The sequence below is a fragment of the Catharus ustulatus genome, chromosome 5, assembly GCF_009819885.2.
Source record: "Catharus ustulatus isolate bCatUst1 chromosome 5, bCatUst1.pri.v2, whole genome shotgun sequence".
Taxonomy (NCBI): Eukaryota; Metazoa; Chordata; class Aves; order Passeriformes; family Turdidae; genus Catharus; species Catharus ustulatus.
The window spans coordinates 18,613,146-18,636,904 of NC_046225.1; the positions used below are offsets into that span (position 1 = coordinate 18,613,146).

The following is a 23,759-nucleotide window of genomic DNA, read 5'->3' on the forward strand; positions in this document are numbered from 1 at the left end:
TATCCTATGCAATGTGGCTCCCGTGCACTGCCAGCCCTGCTTCTAGGGGGCTTTTCCCTGCTGCCGGGCAGCCCCACGCCGCCGGGCTTCCTGCTTCTACTATCCTATCCTATGCAATGTGGCTCCCGTGCACTGCCAGCCCTGCTTCTAGGGGGCTTTTCCCCGCCGCCGGGCAGCCCCGTGCCGCCGGGCTTCCTGCTTCTACTATCCTATCCTATGCAATGTGGCTCCCGTGCACTGCCAGCCCTGCTTCTAGGGGGCTTTTCCCCGCCGCCGGGCAGCCCCGCGCCGCCGGGCTTCCTGCTTCTACTATGCTATCCTATGCAATGTGGCTCCCGTGCACTGCCAGCCCTGCTTTTAGGGGGCTTTTCCCCGCCGCCGGGCTTCCTGCTTCTGCTATCTTCCCCTATGCAGTCGGGCTCCCCTGCACTGCTAGCCCCAGTTCTCCCGGGCTTCCCCGCCCTGCTGGCCTGGGCTCTGCCGCCCTCCCTGCCCCGCCCTCCTGGCTCAGGCTCAGCCGCCCGCCCCCCGCACTGCTGACCCCGCCTCTGCCAGGCTTTCCCACCTCAGCCGGGGCCGGCCGGGCTCCAGCTTGGCTTGGGGCTGCCGCGGGCTCCCACTTCCGTGTTGGCAGCTTTTAGAATTTTGTTAATGTATTAGCCGCCCCGGAATATTGGCCGCACGTCCAGGTTTCCACCAAAATTTTGGTCAAATTGGTGCGGCTTGTATTCGTGAAATTACTGTACTAATTTGTTATGAATCAATGTTAAAGTGCACTGCCTGACTTGTAAAGGTATTTCTTCTTCTATTTTGTTATACTTGAGAAAAAATAAGAGGGTTTTAGTTTCCAATTTTCTTTTCCAGTACCTGGACATTTAGAAATTTTTAGGTTTTCCCATTTTATTAGTTAGCTCACTAAAAGTAAATAAAGAGGATTACTATGTTAACGACGAGTAAGAACTTGTATATATTAAAAATGGATCTCACTGCATATACTGCATATATGCAGCTCCAGGAATGGAAAGGATTTTTTTATTCCAACCTTTCTATTAATTTATTGCCTTAGAGAATATTTGGACTTATTCTGGGTTTTTTTCCTCCCTGCTTTTTCAAAATACATATTTGTGAATCATGGTGGTATTACTCCAATCACTACATTACTTGAACATTCAATATCTGTTTGTAACTTGAAAATTCATGGAGCTTCTGAGCAGTAAAATGTGGTTAAATAAGATTGTAGGTATATCATAATCTCTGTTTTTTTAAACATGTAAAAGTGCTCTGGGTAGTGGACTAGTAAATTCGAACCTCAAGAGGACAAACCACTTCTGTCAGAGCTAGGATTTCCTTTTCTATGAATTCAGTTTTAACATGGTTGTTGCATCAGCACATTTGGGCTCGAGTGTTTCATACAAGTGAAGAGATCAGTCAGAATTCTGTTTTCCCCCAGTCCTTATTTGAGGAGTTGAAATACTGGGGATAGGATCACTGAGGGGTTGACTTCTTTCTGCTGTTTACTGAATGTAGTGATGTGCAAAGCTTGTCTTGAATCAAAGAGTATGAGAACTTGAGAGTCAATTAACTTGGAATTCAATTTAAACAAATTCTGGCTTATTGTGATACATACTTGTCAGTAGCATTCAATTATATTTTGTAGATCTTGAGGAATTTGAGTTTAAGGTAAGATTTTTTTTATGGATATGGTTGAAAAATAAAACTGACAAGAAAACATAAGGCAATGCACTAAAGAACTTTGCATTCTCCTTCCCCTCCTGTGTGCCTTTTCCTGCCTTACCCCACATATTTACAGTTGTTTTATTGAATACCTTCTCCTGGAAACTAAAACAGTATGCTCAAGGATGAGGATCAGCAAGCTTAGCGATCGGTTTCAAATGACATATCAGAATCCGGGGTTTTTTTTGTGTCAAAGCAGCCATATGTATTTGCTCAAACCTGTTCAGAGATTCCATGCCACACTTCCAAAAAATATTATGGTACAGAGGGCCAAGGATGGAAAAAGCAGAAGCCAACACAGTAGCCAAGATTTGCTAACATGTTTTCATTAGGGGAGGACAGAAGTCATCTCAGGATTATGATCTGCAAGTTTGGCTATTCCTTAATGTTTTTTAAAAAAAGGTGAATTATTTCTTTGCTGTTGGAGTGGTGCAGGTGTTTGCTGGAGTCCCTGCAGCTGCTCAGGGCTTTGTACCCATCTGCCTCAGTCACATCCTTCTTGTGGGCTCAGCTGTACCACAGAGTTGGACTATCTGAGTCCACCCTCTATTTAAGAGAAAGAGAAGTTTATAAAAGCATATCATAGGAAGAAAATCAACCTCCCAGTGTGAATAGGGCCGTAATAAATCATTTTTTTTTCCAACTGTCTATGCATGAGTTTTGAATTTGTCTGGATGTTTGGAGCTGCAAAGCCCAGTGAGGAAAACATGACTCACCTATGCAGTTTTATTTTGTTTTACAGGAAAAGGCTCAGTGCTTTCAGAAGGCTCTCGCCTCCCAAGCAGATAAATCCACACAGACAGAACTTGTAGGCCATGATGTAAGTAGCTGTATCAAACAGTATTTTTTCTCATCTTTGTGGGTGTTCTGTCAGCTGATTTGCCTCTACTGTTGTTGTGTCCATGCATGGATTTGGTGATTCTAAAGTACCTTCAGAAACATGAGAAGATAATTGCAGCTACCTGCCAGCACACCAATGCCCTGTTAATTTTAGGCTTTATGAAGAGCTGAGAATTTGCATAAATGAATGTGGATGGCATGTATTAATGTTTTGTAACTTTTTTTTCTGTGTTTATTTGTACACTTACTGACAGTTAATGAGGTTATTATGTTTAGAATTGTAACATGCTGTCCAAACAAGATTTGAAATTTGAAAGATAATGGAATAAGTACAGTCTTGCCAAGTGATGCTAAAATTCTGTTTCCTAAAGAGCATTTGTCAGAATTGCTCCTAGAACATGTATTGATAGTATGTATCCTCATGCAAGAACACAGTCAAGGAAGATTCTACAACTGTAGAAATATTATTTCCCCAAATATTCTAATGAAAAGTATTCTGTCTGTGTGGAATGTTGTTTGAATACGTGTAAGAGATTCTTGTGCTTATGTGAGCCTCTTGAATATAGCCTCTTGTGATTAGGAATGCTCCAGTGTGGAATATCTAGCATGGTTCTATTCTGTGCAAAGCCTGGTGATCATTCTTAAAAACTGTTCTGCAAAGTAGTGCTATAGCTGTGCGTTGGTGTAGATCAACATGCTGATTCAAATTTATGGGAAGACCTCTGGAATTAAAGCAGGCTTTGAAACCTTCCTTTTGGTTTTGTGTCAGTGGAGCATTAAAGTTTTGTTTTCTGAGGATAAAACCATCAAAAATTCATGTTTTAATGCAACAAGTTTTATCTTCACAAACTTCTTTTTTGTGGGTTGCTAAATATGATCCCTTATGTTCTACTGTGTCTGAAGTCATGTCTGATGGAATTTACTGAAACTCTGAGGTGTATATATGTTAACTGCTGAAAAATCCAGAATAGTTAAAAATATTTAAAAACATTTTACTATATTGAAATACTATATCAACTTCTTCTGTGACCAGTTATCCTTCACAATACTTTCTTATACATTAGATGTTAAATAAAATTCTTCCACTGAAAATGGCAACAGAAAATATGTAAAGTTTTGGGGATTTTTTTTTTTTTGGTGGTGTTTATTTTTGGGTTATGTTGTTTGCTTGGGTTTGTTTTTTTTTTTAAGCAGATGTGACTTAAGCATTTGGTTGTTTTCTCCCAAATCAAATACATGGTACTCATGCTGCAGGGATTCATACTGTTAGCAGATTATACCCTTTTTTTCCCTTTTCCAGTCTGTGTTCCCTTGGAGTCTGGTGGGGGGTAAAAATAACAGTAAAATCTCCTCTCCCAAACAGGTACAGTTTTCTGGCTGAGATTTGTGTTAAATGTCATAATAACAGCAATAATTTAAATAATCCTTTTCTTTTGTCAATTAGTAGAACATATTTTTCGGACTTCCCTGGTAAAATTCCTACCTTGTCGTGGTTGTAATAATGTATTATCTCATACAGGCTTTTGCAATGCAAGAATAAAAGGAAATATTGAATGTTTTTCTATGGAATAATGCTTCAGCTGTATTTGTGTGGTACAGAGTTCTTGTGGACATTTTGTTGCAAGGGATTGATAGCATTTAAAATTTGAATGAATTTACAGAAATGACTCAAGCCTGCTATGATCATAATGAGAAGAACTCAGTGAGGAGGAATGTGCAAATAAATAGTTTTAACACTTTTTGTATTATTGTTTAAACTTTTTGTTCTTTTATATATCAGATTGTGCAGCTTTTCTGTGAAGAATAGTTATTGATGGTTGCTTCAACTGTTTCTGTTGAATCCAAGTGGCAATTACATTTTCATTCTTTGCTTTTGCATGAGATTTTAAAGAGCAAGTTCTAGCTGTGGCAAGTAGTATCTGTACATCATTTTATTAAGGATGTACACTTTTATTAAGTGTACAAGTCAGTACAGCTACAAGAATGTCGTGTTAATATGAAACTCGATTAAATAGAAAAAAATACAAAACAGATCAGAGACTACAAGATGTATTTTTCACCCCATTAGTCACACTTTCTGAGAATAGTATACATTGAACACTCCAGATCTGGCTTAAGAGGTAAGCAGAAAATTTAACTTCATTTCATCATTATAATTTGCTGCTTTAATTTAAAAAACCAAACATCACCACCACCAACAAAAACAAAAACAACAAACCGCCCTCACATTTTTATTTTTCCTTAATTCAAATTTAGGTGCTAATAATAGTTGTATAAAAGTGCTACCAGGAATTTGCATAGCATTATTTCTAAATGGAGTACAAATATTGATATACACTACACAGTGTAATAATTCAGAAATACTTAAGACAGTGCCTCTATGAGTGGTTTGCTTTATATTCTCATACATTCTTTTGTTCCTTTGTGTAATCTTAAAAGTTACTTGTTTTGCAGTTGAAAAAAAGGTGGAGAGAGGTTAGTCCCCAAAATGAAATACTGCTTGGTTTTTTTCTGACTTCTGGACATCTCCAGTGGATGAATAGAGAGTTCTTTAGTCTTGGAGTTCATTTAGATGCATCATTAGAAGTAAATGGAAGTTCTGACTTTGACTTAGATGGGAAATTAATCCTTTCGTCCATAGGGTGTACAGTAATAAAAAAAAGCTGGAGGCAAGTCTATATTTAGGAAGGAATGGGTGAAGAAGGAGGAAATGCAGTGTTTCACAGAGAGAAAAATGTTCCTGTTTTTGTGGACTGCTCTGAAAAAGCATACAGTATTGAATTAATGTTTTGGGTAAGTGTGTGAGCAGCTACCCAAATGGAAGTTGTTATAATAGTATATTTTATGTTAGCAGCTATGATGTAATTACATCAGACTCCGACTGTCTAAGTGATCAGTAAAGTTTGAATGATGCAATCTCCTGCAATACCTTTGAATTGTTGGATAATACTTCTGATAGATCTCAGATTTTCCACCCCCCCCATACAGCACACAGATTTTTCAGCAGAAATTGCTGTACAGTATTGTTTAAGTAAGCAAGTAGAAGATAAAGTCTATAGCAGTAAAGATAATGTTTCTCATAAAGAACTGCTATAACTGGAAAGCAAACTGCTTAATGTATTTTTTTTGTATTAAAATGGTCTAATATGAAACTTCATTAGGAAATTAAAACTAAGTTTAAAATAATTTCTGATAAGAACGAAAGAGAGTCTTCCATGTTGAGAAATACTAGAGTGTTCTTAAGTGATTAACATTATGACTTTGCTGCTTTAGGAAATGGAAAGTAAAATATCAACACAACTACTGTTTGTAGTTGGGAAGACATTGGAAGGGGCTCAGGGTTTTTATAAAGGCTAGTTGCTTTCTAGTGTAGCATGTCAAGAGATCTTCATCTGACAATAGTCCTAAATTTATTCTGTTTTCCGATATGTTTACTTAGAATCATTTAGAACATGCTGGGAGTCTTGCAGAAAGAGCTATGTGCACAACAGATTGATGTCAAGGCTGCTAAATAAAAAATTAATGTGTCTTCAATAATCAATGCCAGTTGAATCTCCTTCACCTTCCTGTTCTTGACAAGTTTTCTTTTATTGAGAGATGAAGGAATAATTTCTTTCATGTTGGTCAGGTTACTAAAATGGACTGGAAGAGGAATAGATGCAGTCAGCTGGTGCTGGGACTGATTACAAGATCATGTCAAGGGATGCAAATCTAATAATGGCTGCCAGCAAAATAGGTAGTCCAAAGAATCATGGAGGCATCACACAAGCTCTCTGCAGCATGTGCCACTGCTGATTAGTTTTCATTAAAATGTCTCAAAACAGAATCAAAAATCACAAGACAATTATTATTTCTGTCACCTAGGGAAGTACCACTCAGCACCACTCCGTCAATCTCTATCAGCCTTTGGATTAAAAGAGTTTGTGCTTAATTTTATTCTCCACATGTAGAAATTCCTAAGGGCTGACATGATTTCTGTGATGTTTTTTCTGTGTTTGCCTGCAGATGTTATAGGTTTCATATCTGAGAATTGCTATTCTGTTTGTTCTTTGTTTTTCATACTGAGAGTAAAGCTGATGTAAACAGGTTTTGGACTGGTCCTACACTCATTCCCCCTTTAATGAGCATTCTTTCCAGTGTAGTGATCCTTACATTTTGTCTTGTTGTCTCAGACAACAAACTTGTGTACTGCTGCTGTCACTCTGCTGCAGTTTCTTTGCACAGCCTCAACCAAAAGTTACCTTTCTTTGGTGATCACCAGCACTGTTTATAACAGTGCTGTGGGATAGATAAGAAAGCGCTGACTTTTAATCACCTGTACAATCTGCAATATTCACATTTGTACTGTTACATATTTTAGGGTATTTGTTTTGTAGCTCACTATGCATTACCATGGACAGCTTGCCTTCCTTAGCCTCTCAAAACCTGGGCACTGCCTTCTGCAGAGCCTCTGTGTTTGAGCAGAAGGCAGTTGAAAGACTCAGAGGTGGGTGCTGTAACTGTTCCCCTCCACCTGCTGTGCTCGTGTTCCTCCCCAGCAGCCAGTCTGCCAGCCAGCACACAAGGATTATGGATACTGTAAGGGGACTGTGTTGAATTGTGCCCCCTCCTTCAGGAAGGCAGGGGAACAGAATACTGAAGTACTTGAACTTCTTGACCTTTCCAGTGTAATCTAAATATTTTCCTACCCAAAGTATTGTGTATTTTTTTACAGTGTGAAGTGAGTTGTGTTTTGTCACCTTAACTGGAAACTACATCCTACTTTTGCCTCCCCTTCTTCACTGGGAAACTTATGTCCATCTGCTGTTGTATTTTACTGCTAGGTTATTTTTCTCCATTTATTTATTTTGTCTCTGAGTTTGTTGTCTAATGCATACAGAGAAATAATATAAACTTGTGCATAATCCACCTTTCCCTAATGCAAAATTAATTTCTTTAAAAATACCTTTAGAAATCAAAGCAGCCATTAACCTCTTCAGTATTTGCTGTGATTGTGTATCTGTGTAACTATTCTTATCTGGATGTCCAAGTTGTTTTTGATATGCTACATCCTTTGCTACAACTGTCTTTAGCATTCATTTTCTCTCCTCCTCCCATTTTTTACTATACAGCTTCAAAATATCATTTAAAAAAATCTATGTTTTTTATGTGTGCAGATTATCAAACTTTGATGATGTCAAACTAGGATGGTACTGCTTTTGGTTTTAATGATTGCCTTCCACTGACCCTTATGAAGCACATTGCTTCACCATCAAACCCCTACATATTTGGTTTTTGAATTACATTTAACCACCAACTCATGAACAGGAATGAATTGTTGCACCTGCTCATGACAGGAAAAAACAATTGAAATTACTGGTGCCAAATTTGCCGGACAGTCAATGTTTGTGCTGAGGGTTTGGTGTTTGTGGTGCTATATGAAAAGTGGTAACAGGTTTTCACATAAACTTCAGCAGTGAATGGGTTTTGGAACAGAAACTGAGGTGTGCCATATGAAAAAGACACTTGCATTCTGTGGCTGATTATCAGCAGGGTATTCTGCATTTCATTTTGCCATCTCTAGGAGTAAAGAACAATGAAATTTGCATTCTGCAGTGATGCTTAATTGCTGTGAATGATCTTCAGTTTTGTTTTGTGGTATGCAGAAGGTGGCTTCTGGATGTTTGTATAGATAAGCTCTGTGCTGTGTAAATATTTGTAGTAATATGATGATGATATAACTGAGTTTCCAAACAGATTTGAAATTAATATGGTACTAGTTACCTCTGTATCTTTAAAAAACAATTTTCCTTTAATATAATCTTCAATAATGGCAAAATGTTTTTCTTGCCTCTGACATTTTAAATCTTTCTACTTATTCTACATTTTTCTGTCATAACCTTCTGTCTTTGTATCTGCAGCTGTGCTGCTGTTGTCTTGCTTTGAAAGTGCAATAAAATATGAGGTACTTTGGAGTATTTACCAAACTAACTAATTTTTTGCTTAGATGTCTTGGGGTGAGGTAGAGGAATAAGGGGAAAAGCAAAAAAGCTGTTTAGATATTCCTAATTTTTCATCCTAGAAATTTTGTTGGGTTCAGACAGAATTCTTCCCACTTTTTCTGCTTTAGCTCCGTCACTGTCTCCTCCTTAAATTTCTCCAGAAGTTTTTTTCACTTAAATATATCCATCTAGACTTTTTGTCTCATTTCTTACTTTAATTTTTGTGCTGTATGTACGAGTAGGACTTACCAAAATGTATTTGCAGAAGTGTATTTTCAGTATGTTCTAGTTGCATTATTTCTATGGTATAGATGCTTACCAAGCAGTTCATGACTACTCTCAGTAGCAGCTAAGTGGGCAGCTACCCCTAGAATTAATCCCATGTTCTTACTATATCCACTCTGACCTGTTACATTAGAGCCAGAAAGAAGTAGGACACTGACAAACAGGATATTTGAATAGGTTTATTTGATTGAAATAAAAAAGCTATCCACCAGATTATACCTTGCTGACTCTGTTCATGCATTATGTTGTTACTAGCAATGTCTTATTTGTAAGGGCAGAAAATAGCAGCACTAAACTTTTTGGATATTGTTCAAAAGAAAGAACTGGGAATTTAGTAAAGTACACTCAATAACAATCAAAAATTCTAAGAAATAGCAGCATTTTGCAATAGGCCCTGTATGTATTTTCTTGAAAAGGAGAGAAATTTGATTTCACCTTGAAAAAAAGATCAACAAACAGAATTGAGAAATGAGGCATGGATAACCACTGCATTATAAGCAGTGTGTATGAGTTTTGCTACATTAGTACACTTAGGGTGACTGCTTTTTATTACAGTATGATCTACTTATACAGTTTATTGTAATGTGGAAATGTTTTAATGTTGTGTGCATGTTGCATGTAGATTTCTTCTCTTAACACAGTTCAGTCTGGTGACCTTTTTCCAGTAAAAACATGGCATCTGTTACATTTGTTTTCTGACTAGAACAGTGTCACACACAGGCTGACCAGTCATATTTCTGGTTTTCTTTGCATTGTCATTTAATTAATTGTTGTGCTGATCATTAGTGTGAAAGAAACTTTATTGTTACATGCTGTCTGCATGACTACATACAGCAGAAACAGTCATTTTTCATTTACTTTGTGTTGCCATCAGACCATGCATCACTAAGATTTCATTTAATTTCATTTCTTTTTTCTTTTCTTTCTTTTTTTTTTTGTTTGTTTTGTTTGTTTTTAAAGGCCCTGTGGAACTCTCCATGTTCTGAAGGCTTAGTTTACAAACCAATCAGCATCTCATTGGTTCCATCATTATTAAATTAAAAAGCAACATCTGGACACTCTGCACTTACGGATATAATTAAATACGGCTGTATATGAAATGAGCTGCAAGTTACCATTGCTGGCAAAATTCTACTGCTTAAGAAAATATTTGTATGATGAACAGCCAAACATCACTTTTTTGGCAGTATCTTCATTATTAAGTGTATCCATGAATAAATTATTAGTAAGCTATGACAAGTTATTATTTGAAATAAAAATTATTCTCTACCATTTTGTGCATTTAGTCATCCATTGATGATTCACTGCAAGTAAGAAAATGTAAGAAAATCCTTCAATCATCCTTGTCTCTTGAGATTGAAAAAATATGTCTTAAAGATCTGGAAACCTGAGGAAACCATTATTTTTTAAAACCTGTATTTTTCCTTTTCCAGTAATAATGCTATTGCACTGACTGTGAATACAGGGTCAGGACCTTTCAATATGTGGTCTATCTGATAAATGTTCATAATGATGTACATGATTCTTACGTGGGATTCAAGAAATATTTCTGTGGGGTATTTGGTAAGCTTTTAGAAGGCCAGAATTTGCCCAGCTTTATCTCAGAAAAGTGGGAAAACCCAGAAAACCCAGAAGAGCTGATCCTAAAAGCATAGTCTCTGATTTTTCAATCCATTAGAATCATAGCTTTACTTTTTGTGTAATTTTCCCGTGGCTTCTAAGAGACATTGCTAAGAGAGCATCAGTGGGGGCAAAGCACACACATTTTGTCTGTGTTTGCTGGTCATGACTGTGCTGTTTGAGTGGATCATGGTTGTTGGGGGGGGGGTTGGTGGTGGGGAAGGGCCAATTCCAAAGTTAGCTGGGAAAGAATCCATTGAAGTTCACCACTGTCAGTTGCTTCAGTGTAACCTTACCCAGGAAGGACTTCATTCCCCAGGATGTGCTCTACACCCACCCTTACCAGGTAAGAGAAGAAGGTGATTGTGCCAGCAGTATTCCTTTACCCTTTTCTCCTAATATATTTTCTTGCTAAAAGGAAAAAAAATACATTAATCATTTTATTACACCTTTTCAGTCAGAATAGAAATAGAAACATAATAGAAACATATTACTCAACTCATATAATACAAATATGTTACTCAACTGGATCAACAGTTTAGCACCTGTAGCTTTAATTTCAAACAGAAGACATACTACATTCAGTCAAAAATAACATTTTACCAATTATTCTTTAGTGGAGCAAAACTGAAAATAAAAGTATTCAGCTAAATATTCATGCTTGTCTTTGAAGTGAATGAACCTTCTTCACAGGGGATGTTGCATGCTGTTGGCTGATTCTTTACCGCTTAACATGATGCAGCCGTTTCTCAGTCTTGTATTGTCTTCTCTTTAATCCTAACAGTCATCCTTCGGCATCCTGTCTCACCCTTTTGGTCATGCTGCCTGGAGTTTCTTTATGTGTATAATTGCATAGTTTGGAAGTATCTTGTAAAAGCAATTAAGTAGCAAATACATAATTTAAAGAAACAACAGAGACAAGCATGTGAATATTATCCTTTCTAACTTCACCTTCCTTGTTGAACTTCACCTGTTGCCACTCTTTCTTGTTTCCTTGGACAAAAATCATTTTAGTAATCATTGATAGGCATAGAAATGCCTGCCTCTTGCTTTTTTTTGTCTTTCGTGCTTTATTTTTTCATCACTCTCTTCATTATGGCAATATTTTCAATTTTTGTCAGATACTGCTCTTTGGAAGAGGATAGAGAGAACATTTTTCATTGTAATTTTTGGCACAGAGAGCTGTTTTCACTTAAATATATATGGATGATGGAGAGGTTTATGAAAAATGGTGTAAATTAATGAAAGATGAGTAGTAGAATTAAAAATATGTTTTCAGGATTCCAATGAGAAGAAAATAAGTTTCACTGTTTAAATAAAGAAGCTTTTTACCTGTTCCTCCAAAGTCTGAATGCTTTGAAAGACTCAAAGAGCTAGATTATTTCTGTATCTGTTGCATCATAGGGATGTTGAAAGCAGCCATCATTTCAATGCAAAACTGAACCCAGCCTGTTGGCTTTTGGGGTAGAGTATAACAGTTGGGTTTTAAACTTTCCCATGGAATTACACATACTTCCAATATCTTTTTTGTACAGTAGTTTCACGAATACAAGCCGCACGGATTATAAGCCGCACCCCCGGTGCCTCGACAATGTTGCTGTCTTTGTCAATAGATAAGCCGCACCCCGAATATTAGCCGCACTTTCGTTCGTCGCGAGAATCCGTGCGCAGCTTTCACAAATTGGCCAATTAGCAACAGGATCGCGGCATAGCGGGCTTTACTGGCTCGGGGCGGGGCCAGGAAGGCTCGGCCCGCTCATGGTTGCCGACGGGGCCGGGTGGCCCAGCTCAGTGCCACGGCTCGGCGGGGCTGGCCGGGTGGTGCTGCCGCCGCCGCCGGGCTCGCTGGCCCCCCTCTCCCGTCAGCACCGCCCCGCTGCCGCGTTCGCTCGCCCAGCTGGCAGGGCTGCCGCCGCCGGGCTCGCCGCCCGCCCCGCTGCCGCTTTCGCTCGCCCCGCTGCTGCTTTCGCTCGCCCTGCGCCGCGCCTCGCGAGCGCCGCGCCTCGCGAGCGCCGCGCCCGCCCCGCGCCGCTTTCACGAGCGCCGCTTTCGCGAGCGCCGCTTTCGCTCGCCCCGCCGGCAGGGCTGCCGCCGCCGCCACCAGGCTCGCCGGCCGCCCCCTCCCGTCTGCACCGCCGCCGCGTTTCCTCGCCCTGGCCGGCACTGCAGGCCCCCGCACCGCCGGGCTCCCCCACACTGCTGGCCCTGATTCTGCTGGGCTTCCCCCGCTGCCAGGCAGCCCCACCCGCCGGCCTTCCTGCTTCTGCCATGCTCCCCTGCACTGCTAGCCCCAGTTCTCCCGGGCTCCCCCGCCATGCTGGCTCAGGCTCTGCCGCCCTCCCTGCCCCGCCCTGCTGGCTCAGGCTCTGCCGCCCGCCCCCCACACTGCTGGCCCCGCCTCTGCCAGGCTTTCCCACCTCTGCCGGGGCCGGCCGGGCTCCAGCTTGGCTTGGGGCTGCCACGGGCTCTCACTTCCGTGTTGGCAGCTTTTAGAATTTTGTTAATAGATTAGCCGCCCCGGAATATTAGCCGCACTTCCGGGTTTCCACCAAAATTTTGGTCAAATTGGTGCGGCTTGTATTCGTGAAATTACTGTAATTGCTTTATTTTCATTTTTCTATAACTTTATAAAGTAGTATGATCCAATAAAAATTCACTTTGTTTGCTGTTTTGCTCACCTAACGTTTGAATTATCTGGAAAAAAAAATCATGACTGACAAGTACAATTCAGACTTCAGGGATACACAATCAATACTTTGTATGCATAGGCAAGAACTTAATGCTGTTTTAATTGAAGTCTTAAAAATCTGACCCAGGTGGGGTTTTTTTAAAAATTATTATTGCAGCACATCTAGTTCCAACAGTCAAAAATTAAATATATATATAATTTTCCTAGTACCTATCTCTTTCTTTGATGTATTTTATTGTTCACTCTTACGAGCCTTTTGTGATCTGAAGGACAGTGGCTTCTGTTTAGTTGTGGGAGCATTGCAGTAAATCTGCTATTACAACTGCTTGTAGGAGTCTGATAGTAAATTCATTTCTTTCTCCTCATCTGGAATCCAGTTGGGATCTCTCTTATATGTTTGTTAATGTGTTGTACACCTTGCTCTTACCACTGATTTCAAGTGCATGTGACATCTCTGTTACCCTTAGGACTGGTTTTGCCACACTCCAAAGATTTCTTTCCTTTAATGGTGAGTAACTTCATATCCATAGAGGTTCTGGTGTCATGCAATGCCTGTAATTAATTGGGCTGCTTGTTATTGGAAGATCATTCACAGATTAAGTGCTTGTTACTGGTATTGGTAAGATACAGTTATCTAGCTGACAAAGCCACCCAGCCCTGCCCTCCTCCCCACCACCAAAACCTTGCCAGGTGAATCCTATAAAAGGTGTTAACCCCACATAGTTATAGAAAGCTGAGCAGCTGGTGCAAAAAGGGTCATGGTAACCTGGTCATTTGGTAACTTCCGTTTAGAGCTTAAGTAAATTATCCTGTAAATATTCAAAAGTAAAGTCCTCTGTAAATATGTGAGTAAGCCAGAAAGAAAAAAATTATTCCCATGTCAATAGCATGATCCAAAGACTGTGTCTTGTTCCAAAGGATGGTAACACTGTGTTAACAGAGATACAATGTTAAAACAGTATTGGCAAAATACTTTGTTCTTATTCTGAGCCTTGGCATTTAACAGGTGCAGAGGTTTGTCGCTTTAACCAGCGCACAGTGTTTGTCTCCATTTGATGCTTTGCGAGTGGTACCAGATAACCTGAGTTTGCTTTCTGAGCTTTCCTCCAGGGACTTCTGAACGGGAGAGTGCAAGGCTGTTTCACACAGCACAGGAGGGGGAAAAGTAGAGGTTGAGAGAATGGACTTAAAAGTAACAAAGGTGCAAAAATGTTACAGCTAGAGCAAATATTCTGTGATAAGTGCTGAAAGGCTGAGAAGGAACAAGAATGATTTTTATAACATTTATGAGCAGTCAAAAGGCAGACAAGTCTCAAAAAACCTGGGCTGCTGTAGAGAGGCAGAAAAGTTAGATCCTGCTTGAATTGAAGGCAGATATTTTTTTCAGTTCGTGATTTTTTGGGGGTTTTTTGTTGGTTTTAATCTTCTGAAACTATTTCAGTATGAAAACATACAAAATATTGTGAATACCAGTATAGGCATTATTCTGTTGTAACTCAATATGCATTTGGGGCAAGAAAGAATTCCTGTAGTTTATCATGTTTATGAAAGGCATCTAAAATAATTTGTAGCATGATCATTAAGACTTTTTGTGGTCATAGGTACTGTGAAAGAGCTGGAAATTTTGTCAGTTTTGAGCAGATAGGAGACCACTGAAACTGTTTTTTGAAACTGAGTTTATCCAGTTTTAACCAGTGGGGTTTAAGTATATTTGCACTATTTCCCGCTTCAATGTTTTTAACTGCTCAGTATGCTTTAGACTTTTAGGTAAGGGCTCAGCTTAGGAGGATAAATCCAGTATATAGTAGATGTTTTACTAAAGAAAGAGAAAGTGCCGTTTCTGTCATTAACCTATTACTGTTTCTTCCTCAATAGAACTGCAGTGAGAACTATATCCAGGCTGTGTACTCAGCCTTCATTTCAAAACAGTGCTTTCTTAATATTCATTTATTCATTTTTAGTAATGGAAGCTTCTACTTCTTAAGAGTCAACAGAATATTAACATTAATGATAAAACAGCAAGAAGGAGCATGAAGGGAAAATAGTATAAATTAGATTTGGGAAGTAGTAATATGTTTCTTTTGTATTGTACAAAAAGGCATTAAATTGATAGCAGAATCTACTGGATACAAGCAATAAAAGGGAAAAAAAAAGTTCTGTTTGGTTGCTAGCAAATGTATTAAAAAAAAACCTTGCAAAGATATATTTTTGTTTGTACATGTATTAAATCATACTGGAGTTGAAAGTGCATGAATTAGGTACCATATTACAACATAATAGTCAGTATCAGCTTCATTACTTTCAGGGAGAATTTAATTCATCTAAAAACACCAAGGAAAAGCTTGGTGGTGCTGTTAATGATAAGTTTAATGATGAAATTAAGTGGTGGATTTGTATTTGATACTAAAATAGAGGGGCTTGATCTCTGTTGTGTAATGGTGCATGCTTGCTATCGAATATTTGGAGAGAAATGCCAACACCTGGACTGACATATTACATTTTAAAAAAGAATGAGGAAAGTTCAGCCGCATGAAACAGGTGATGTAGACAGTAGAATCTTTTTATCTGAAACATATGAAACAATTTTAGGCACACTCATCAAATACATGAGCTTCTCAATGTGCAAGTATTAAAAAGCATCCATGTGAATATAACTGTGTATGTCTATTATTTCATTTTCCAGTCTGTGAAATGATTCAGGAGAAAAAATTAATGCAGAGGCAAAGGATTCCTGTTGTGTTATGAATAAATTCTGCCAAGAGAACCCCCTAAGAAATTGCCAAGTTTCAGATGTTACAGAAACAAAGAACGTGAAAAAAGGAAAGTTTCATCGGTTAGAGGCAAAATCTGCAAATGGACCAATTCAGTGGTTCTGTCAGGCTTCAATGAAATCAGCTTTTGAGATCCTGTATGTTTTGCAAGCATACAGATAGCCTGAAAAACATTCAAGTAATTAAACAGAAATTGAACATGAATAAAAATTGAACATAAACCAAAAGTGTGAGACTAATGATGAACAGTTGGCTTTTCAGACATTGTCATGCATCTACTCATATCCCACCATCACAAGTGTCTTTGACAGCTTGTGGAACATTCTCCAGACACTGGTTCAGATATATATATATATATATATGTGTGTGTGTATATATATACACACACATATGCATCACAAAATAAATCCAGGAATTTTTAATCATTCTGATACCTGTACAGAAGTGAGCCCATTTTTTTTCTGTGTCAGGAGTTTGCTGAATTGCAAATCTAAATATAAAATGAGCTGAAGTCATAGATAATGTTATTTATGGGACTCTGGAATGATGAGAACATTTCAGTGAATTCAAGCCAGGGCTAAGGGGTTATGTCATTTGTGCTTTCCTGGTTTTAATTGGGGTCTGGGACTGTCTTACTCTTCTTCAGGAGATGCTCCAGTGTGGGCTCTTCATGGTCTGCAGTTCCTTCAGGACGTATCCATCTGCTCCAGTCCAGTTCTCTCCAGAGGCCATAGTGTGTATGTCTTCTTCAGTCCCTGGAAAACCTTCTCGTCCTTCTTCACTGTTTTGGAGGTTCATAGTGCTTTTTTGTCACTTTTTTTCCTTCATTTCTCTGCATCCTGGTGTTTTTCTGGCTCTTCAATATGTTTTCAGAGTAGTGACACCAGCTGTAGTGATACTCGCTGTGCCCTCTTTGTGGGTTCATTCTGGAGCTGCCTGGCAGCACATTTGTGTCTGGGCTTTTCCCACAGAGACCATCCTGCAGCCCTCTCACTGCCAACACCTTGCCACATAAACTCATGCAAAAGCAAACAAAAACAAAGCATAACCCCACAGCTGGCCTGAATGGGTGAAAATTAATAATCTTTAAATTGTTTTTTCTGTTAGGAAAATACTTACATGGAGTTACAGATCTTTTAACATGTGAGAGTGGGTATTATGAAGTGACTGATTAGACGTGTGAGTTTAAGTCCATAAAAAATTAAGGAACAAGTGGAAATACATAACTTCTGTTCCAAAATACCTGGATCCATTGAGACTGCTGGTGCTGATGATAACTGCTGTGCATATATCCATTGACTTCCATTGGTGCTCCAGGCCAAGAAACCTCTTTTTTCTCTGCAGGACCTGGGCATTGCATCACTTTAGTAGGAAGGGAAGAAAATGGTTGATTCCATTCCTAAACACCAGGTTTTTCTGTTTTCCTTTCTCTTGTTTCCATGTTTGCAAATTTCTCTTGCTGTTGGAAATATTTGCAAACTCTGTTAGTGGTGAAGCTTTTGTTCTGGCTCATTATTTTCCCCTGCTGTTGCTCCTTTGCTCATTTCCTTTTATCTTGCTGTATTGTTTTTATTCTCTCTCCCCATTACAGTCCCATTTGGCTCATCCTCTCCTTCCTTTACTATAAAACATGATTTTTATCACCCATAAAGCATGCTTCTAAAACTTCAACAATACTAAAAACCGGAAAGTCACACTTTTTCTTTTAAATTCTGTTTTGCCTCAGTCTTTTTCTTATTTTTAGGCAGAAGGAAAGAGAGAAAAATGCATTTAAGGCAGAATTACCCATACAGAATAATTCTTGGGGACTAGGAAGTGGTACCTTTTTTGTAGTTCTTAATGCTAGTTGCTATGTTCAAAATCTGTAAAAATAATGCCATTTTCAATTCCTTGGAGGTTAGGGTAATTTTATTTATCTTTTTAAGTGTATAGAAAATTATATTGGTTTATTCTATCTTGTACTAAAAAAGAAATTCCTGTAAAACTTGTTTATCCATAACATTTGGTTTTCTTGAAATATTTGTAACGTGCTCTGAAAGGAATATCAAGGAAGCTGTGCTGTCAGTTTGGATTGCATAGAGGACAACCATTTTTAGCTGACCATAGAGATGTACGGATTAATGAAAATGCTTTTAGATTATTTTTTGGGATCAGAAAACCTTTTAGACTCCCAGAAGGTTTATTTTACATTAGTACCCATAATGTATTAGATTTTCAGCAAGTTATGCACTGTTCTGGCTAGACCCTGAATGATCTCTTCATGTTGGTCATGTCACGCGATTGTGGAAGGTCCTGGGACAGTAATGTGACGGATGCAAAGAGAGGACTAATGTGAGATATTCCCCATCCAGATTGCTGTCCTGTACTACAGAACAGATCTCACCATTCTTGTTGTTGCACAACAAGAAGATTTCTTCAATTCTTGAAGCTCTTTAAAAGTCTCAATGAGTTACTAAATATTGTAGTAAAGATAGGCAAATAGAATATCTTTACAACATTGGTCAGCTTTCCTTCCAATGACATTTTTTTCTGCTTCATTTCCATTCCACCAGCTGTTGCTCCTCTTGCCCTTTGGTTGTAAATAGTGAATTTATTATGCTCTTTATTTCTGATAAAATTAATCTGTGATTAGTACCAATATTTCTCCATAAGCATTTTAAAAAACATGCTCAAAGTCTTGGGGCCATGTGTTCATAAAATATTCATCTTGTTCTTGTATTAATTTGAGCAGATTATTGCAAGGCCAAATAAAATTCTCATTAAATGCACCTGACAAATCATACCCACTCAAGATTTTGCATGGCAACATTTCGCCTCCTTTTCACAGGAGCCCTTTTAAAGGCCAGGTTATAGAACTGTCCTGTTGTTGAGGTTGTTCTTGCCCAGGGGAAGCCTGCTGCTGCTTCAGACTATCTTAGCCATCAGACTGAGAAAAGTACAGAAATACTTGCAGTGTGCAGCTCAATACCTGTAGCCAGAGGAAGCCCTGTTTTGATTGAGGGAAACGTGACCAGCCTGACTGAACTTCCTTGTTCAATTTGGGATGCCAGAATATTATATTGAACTATCCTGAGGCTTTAGGATGTTAGTTATTTGGGTTTCTTTTGCACATAGTAAGCTGCTTTTTTTTTCCTTTTTGCTAAAAGTCAGTAAATATAACCCCAATAGTAATGTGAAATGTTATTCTCTAACCCTTATTTGCAGAAATTTGTTCCACTCTGTGTGTATGTGTGTGTGTGTGTCTGTGTGTGTAAGAGCTGATGTCGATATTTCAAATAAATAGCAGGGAAACCTCCCACAGTGCATGACATTTTTGTCCTCTTACACCTCTCTGAAGACTGAAGTCTAGGTCAATTTTCACAGGTTAACAAATGCATTATTTCTGAAAAAGGTCTTCTGCCTACAGGAAACTGTTTTCTTTTGGAAGGTACAATGGTGAGAGGCACTGGGGAGGGAATCAGGCGTGAAAACTCTGCAATATATTTTATGGAGTGTTCAATTTTAAATTTTTTTTCTATCTTTCTTTGCAGTGTTCTCTGGAAACTTCCAGTGCTTTCACTTCCTAGTCTTGTAAGCTTGCCTCATTGACCCATTACAATTCTCCAATTCCCTAGTCTCTGTTCCTCCCTGTCTCTCTTTTTTTTCTTTTCTTTCTTCAGTTCCGAGACTTTTTGTGTGTCAGCACTTTGGTTTCCATGCTACTTCTGTGCTCATTTGTGAACAACCATCTTCCCCATCTGCAGTTCTCATTCTTGCTCAGCATCTTTCCTTGAAATATGTCTTTTTTATTTTCTTTGGAGTCATATTGATAGTGCAGAACCAATAACTTCAAGTCTTGAAACGCAAGTTTATATGGAGCTACCAGTGGAGACGAGGAAAAACTTTTGACTGTAGAATAATATTTCCAGTTGGAAAAAGTTACTGCACAATTTTTACTAACACTTTTTTGCCTTACTCAACATCTCTGTCAGCAATTGCAAAATAGGTTGCGTGCCCATGTTAGGAAAATAAGTTGCATCAAAGATTGTCACAAAATCCTTATATATTATATATATTATTTTTTCCCCTGAAAGTGTATTGTCCAAGCTCTTGGTTAGTGTTGTATTACTTCATCTGGTGTGGATTTCCTGAATGCATAGTGAATTAGCACATATGTATTACTGGTGCAAGTAAGTTTTGACTGATGCACAGGCACTCTAGAAATAATAATGAGGATATTTAAGTTTTCTGAGATTTTCTCATAGTGTTTGGTGCCATTTTCACCTGCTTTGTCTTTAGAAGCCAGTATCTGACTATGGAGTCAATATCTGTGGCATGTTTCTGTAGCTGACAACTGGAGGACCTACATGATGGAGTCTGCACTTTAATCATAACCTTTACTACAGATATTTCTGTCTAAATCAGTGTTGCTTTGGTCCTTGAACTATGGGGAAAGAGCTCTGCCAGTTAGGCCTGGTTTTGATAACTGCAGAGCTGTCATAGAATTGCAGTGACCCTGGGAAGTGCAGGAGCTTATTACCACTTCCTTGCCTACTAATTTCTATTATTTTGCTTAACTTTAGTCAGAATTAAAATAACCAAGGAAACTCACATGTAGGGTTTCTTTTAAAATGTTCCTTTAAAATTATTTTGCTGAACTCTGTGGGAGTAGGACAAGTCTTGGGAGAGGGAATATTTAATCCACAAGGCAGTTTACATTCTCCTCCTTAGGTTCAAACTGTTTCCTGGATTGGTTAGACAAAGGGTACAAGGGAGCCAGAATGTGTCTCTAGCTTGCTTTATTTAATCACTCATTGGATAATTGCTATTTTTCCATGTAAAAAATGTCACCCAGGCACTAGAGATATCATAGTACATAAAAGCTGTCTTCTCATTGTAACTGCTTTGAATTCAATACAAACTTTCCATAGTAGTTGATCAAATGACACATGATTATAAGAAGCACCCTCTTATTTCAATTTACCACGGTAGGAATTGGCCAGTAGCACCTCTGGCTTTTACATGTTGATGAATAGCCATGCTTGAAAACTTTTCTTTTTGAAGTCTAAATTATTTATGAGGCCTGAGGTTAGGCAAAGTTGGCAAACCTGTTTATGATTGTACATGATTATATTACCTACAGAAGGACTACAGTTTCATCTTTATCCCTAAATGGAAGCAAAATCCGTATCACAGCATAAAGTGTCGAAGGATCTCTAAGGCTTATATGTAGTAAGATATCCAAAGGGCTTTTTTCTTGGTTCTCTTTTATTAACATATTTTCAGAAGGGTAGAGTTGCTTGCTGCAATAATATGAAGTTTGATAACTCAACATCTTACTGTAGTATTCTTTTTTCAGAAGAACAATTAGTTTTAGCAGTGTAATGCACTACTAGGCTCTAAGATAGCTCTAAATTATGTTTAAGATCCAGAGCCTTCTTTTGGCAAAATGCAAACTTCCATCTTGAACAGTATCTTTGTTGGTGTTAGGTCAGATCAGTACAAGATCCTTACCTGGAACTTCTAAGGAGATTCCTTTATATACTGAATTTTGTTGCACATCAGCCTAAGTACAAAACTGCTTCTAAGTACCAGTTGTAGTCAACATCCTCCAAAAACCTTTATTGAGGATTGTATCACGATAGCTGTTGGAATTTTAAATATCTTTCTAATGTAAGTGACCCATGCACAACTTTTTATAAAAATATGAAGAGCTGATATGCTTGTAGAAGACATAATAATTATTTGTAAGTCTGGAGGATGGGATTTGTTGTTGCTTTTTTTTTTTGTCAATTAATAGAGCTGTTTTTCATTAGTGCAACTCCTTTTTGTCCATCATTGTATTTTCAGCACAATGGAGGTTTTCCAGTGTGATTCTTTTGTGCATGAAAGGTGCTATAATTCATCTTGTACTGATGAGTATTAATTGCTGTGTCACTTTGTATGAACACATGAAACTGTCATGTCCTAGACATAGGCACTTTTCACTGTATTTGCCTGAAAGAGGGTTCACTATTGCTAGAATAAAAATCAGCTTGGCCTCTTTGCCTTTAAAAGTATTTTGTGATGGTTGTCAGAGACGAGAGCCATCCTTTTTTTTTTTTTTTTCCTTGTAATGGCATCTAAAATTGAATATGCTGTTCATTTATTTGTGCAAACATAAATAGAATAGTATGGATTTTTTTTTTTTGGTACAGTTCCTGTGAATGCATATGCAAAGATGGAAGTAAAAGCTATTTGCAGATTGTAAGAAATGGGGGCAGAAATTGCTTATTTCTTCCTTTACTTAGCTCTCCAGTTTCAAAAATTATTTAAAATTGATGCCTTGCTCTGGCTTTGTTTGGCTTTTGTGCATTATAGCAAGTTCTGATCAGACCTCATTTTATGATGAAACTGTGCCTTATGTGGAGGGACACGTGGTATTTCAGCTCTGTGTCACCTTTTCTCAGCTGTCACAGTGAACCCCGGGATCCTGGTGCAAAATGAGTCAATTCTGGTCCATCATAAGCAATACACATTGCACTGCCTTTTGTGTGGTATTGATCACATGCCTTTTGTATATTTTTGCTATGAAAGTTTCTGAAATGATCCTGAAGTATGTACTTCTCCTTGTTTAAAAATATTTCAAAAAAACCCCAGTGATGCTGACTTCATTTAGTCTGTTACTTGAGGAAGTGTGATTCATGGTTAATCTTCACTTGCATATGCTTATTGCAAATACTAATTAATCCTTTTTGCAAAGACAAATTATGATTAATGTATATCCTTAAAATTTACACCTAATTAGACAGAATATAATCTCTAAATTTGTATAAATAAAACTTAACATTTTGAACATTGTAGATAATAAGCAATTTTCTGAACTTACATTTGCATGTGCTAATTAACAGCTGCTTCATTGTATTTACATTTGCAAACAGTTTTTTTCTAATTACTCAACTTAGTGCATTGTGAACAGAGAAAAATAAGAAACATTTCACTCCTGATTTTATATCTAGGTTTATCTTTTGTTGGTATATAATACTGGCATTTTATTTAATGATTGCTATAGATTTATTTTTTTCTACTTAAAAAGGTGGGAAATTCTGAACTTTTATCCTTTTACTATATTGATAAATTTTATTCATATAAAGTACTAGGTAGTACTAAACTTGATCACAGCATGCTAAAAATTCATGGGTCTGTATGCAGTTTAACACATTTCTTGTGATAATAAATATCTTACTAATAATAAATATATTAGATTTTTTTTTTTAATTTGTACACTTTTTGCCCTTTCTTAAATAGAAGATTTTGAGATCTGGACAATCTAAAATTCTGAAGGAAAAGGAAATTTCTCAGAGGCCTTAATTTTTGGTTCTGTTTCCAGAGGAGGATTAAAAAGTACATATACACATTGTGATGAAATGGGTAATTTATACAATGTGGTAGTTAAAGCAAAGTATTAATTTTCAACTATGATATGTTAAAAATAAAAGCTAGCAGATCTTATTTTTGCAGCTGGTCTTTTACAAACTACCTCTTTCTAAACTAAAGTAAAACCCACAGCTGAAACCCAGTCATTATCTTGTATTTAAATCCATTCACTGCTTTCAAAGAATTTTTAACTTTTTGGTTCCCTAGCATGAGTCAAAAAATGTTTTTTATAAACATTTACTATCAGTAGGTAAAAAATACTTTTCAACCATCTCATAAAATCATAGCTATTAACAGTAATTGGTGATTATATGCTACTTAGTGAAATATTTGTGTTTTGGTTATTGGATATACCAGCTATAGTATAAATAAATAAACCTGAAATGATCTTTACCAAGTCTTTACCAAGACTTTAAATACGTTCGATCTCTGACATTTTATTAT

General features: G+C 37.8%; 1 protein-coding gene across 3 annotated transcripts in view; it reads left to right on the top strand.

Annotated features, from left to right (window-relative positions):
* The window catches only part of CCSER1 (coiled-coil serine rich protein 1), a 633,466-nt gene that overhangs the window by 394,395 nt on the left and 215,312 nt on the right, over nucleotides 1–23,759 (top strand). For 2 of the 3 annotated variants that reach the window (XM_033060782.1, XM_033060784.2), the window contains exon 9: nucleotides 2,477–2,554. In XM_033060782.1, the coding sequence (XP_032916673.1) occupies nucleotides 2,477–2,554 (78 nt within the window). Of the gene's footprint in view, nucleotides 1–2,476; nucleotides 2,555–9,800; nucleotides 9,941–23,759 lie in introns of those variants that run through there. The other variant, XM_033060785.2, reaches the window with a different exon arrangement.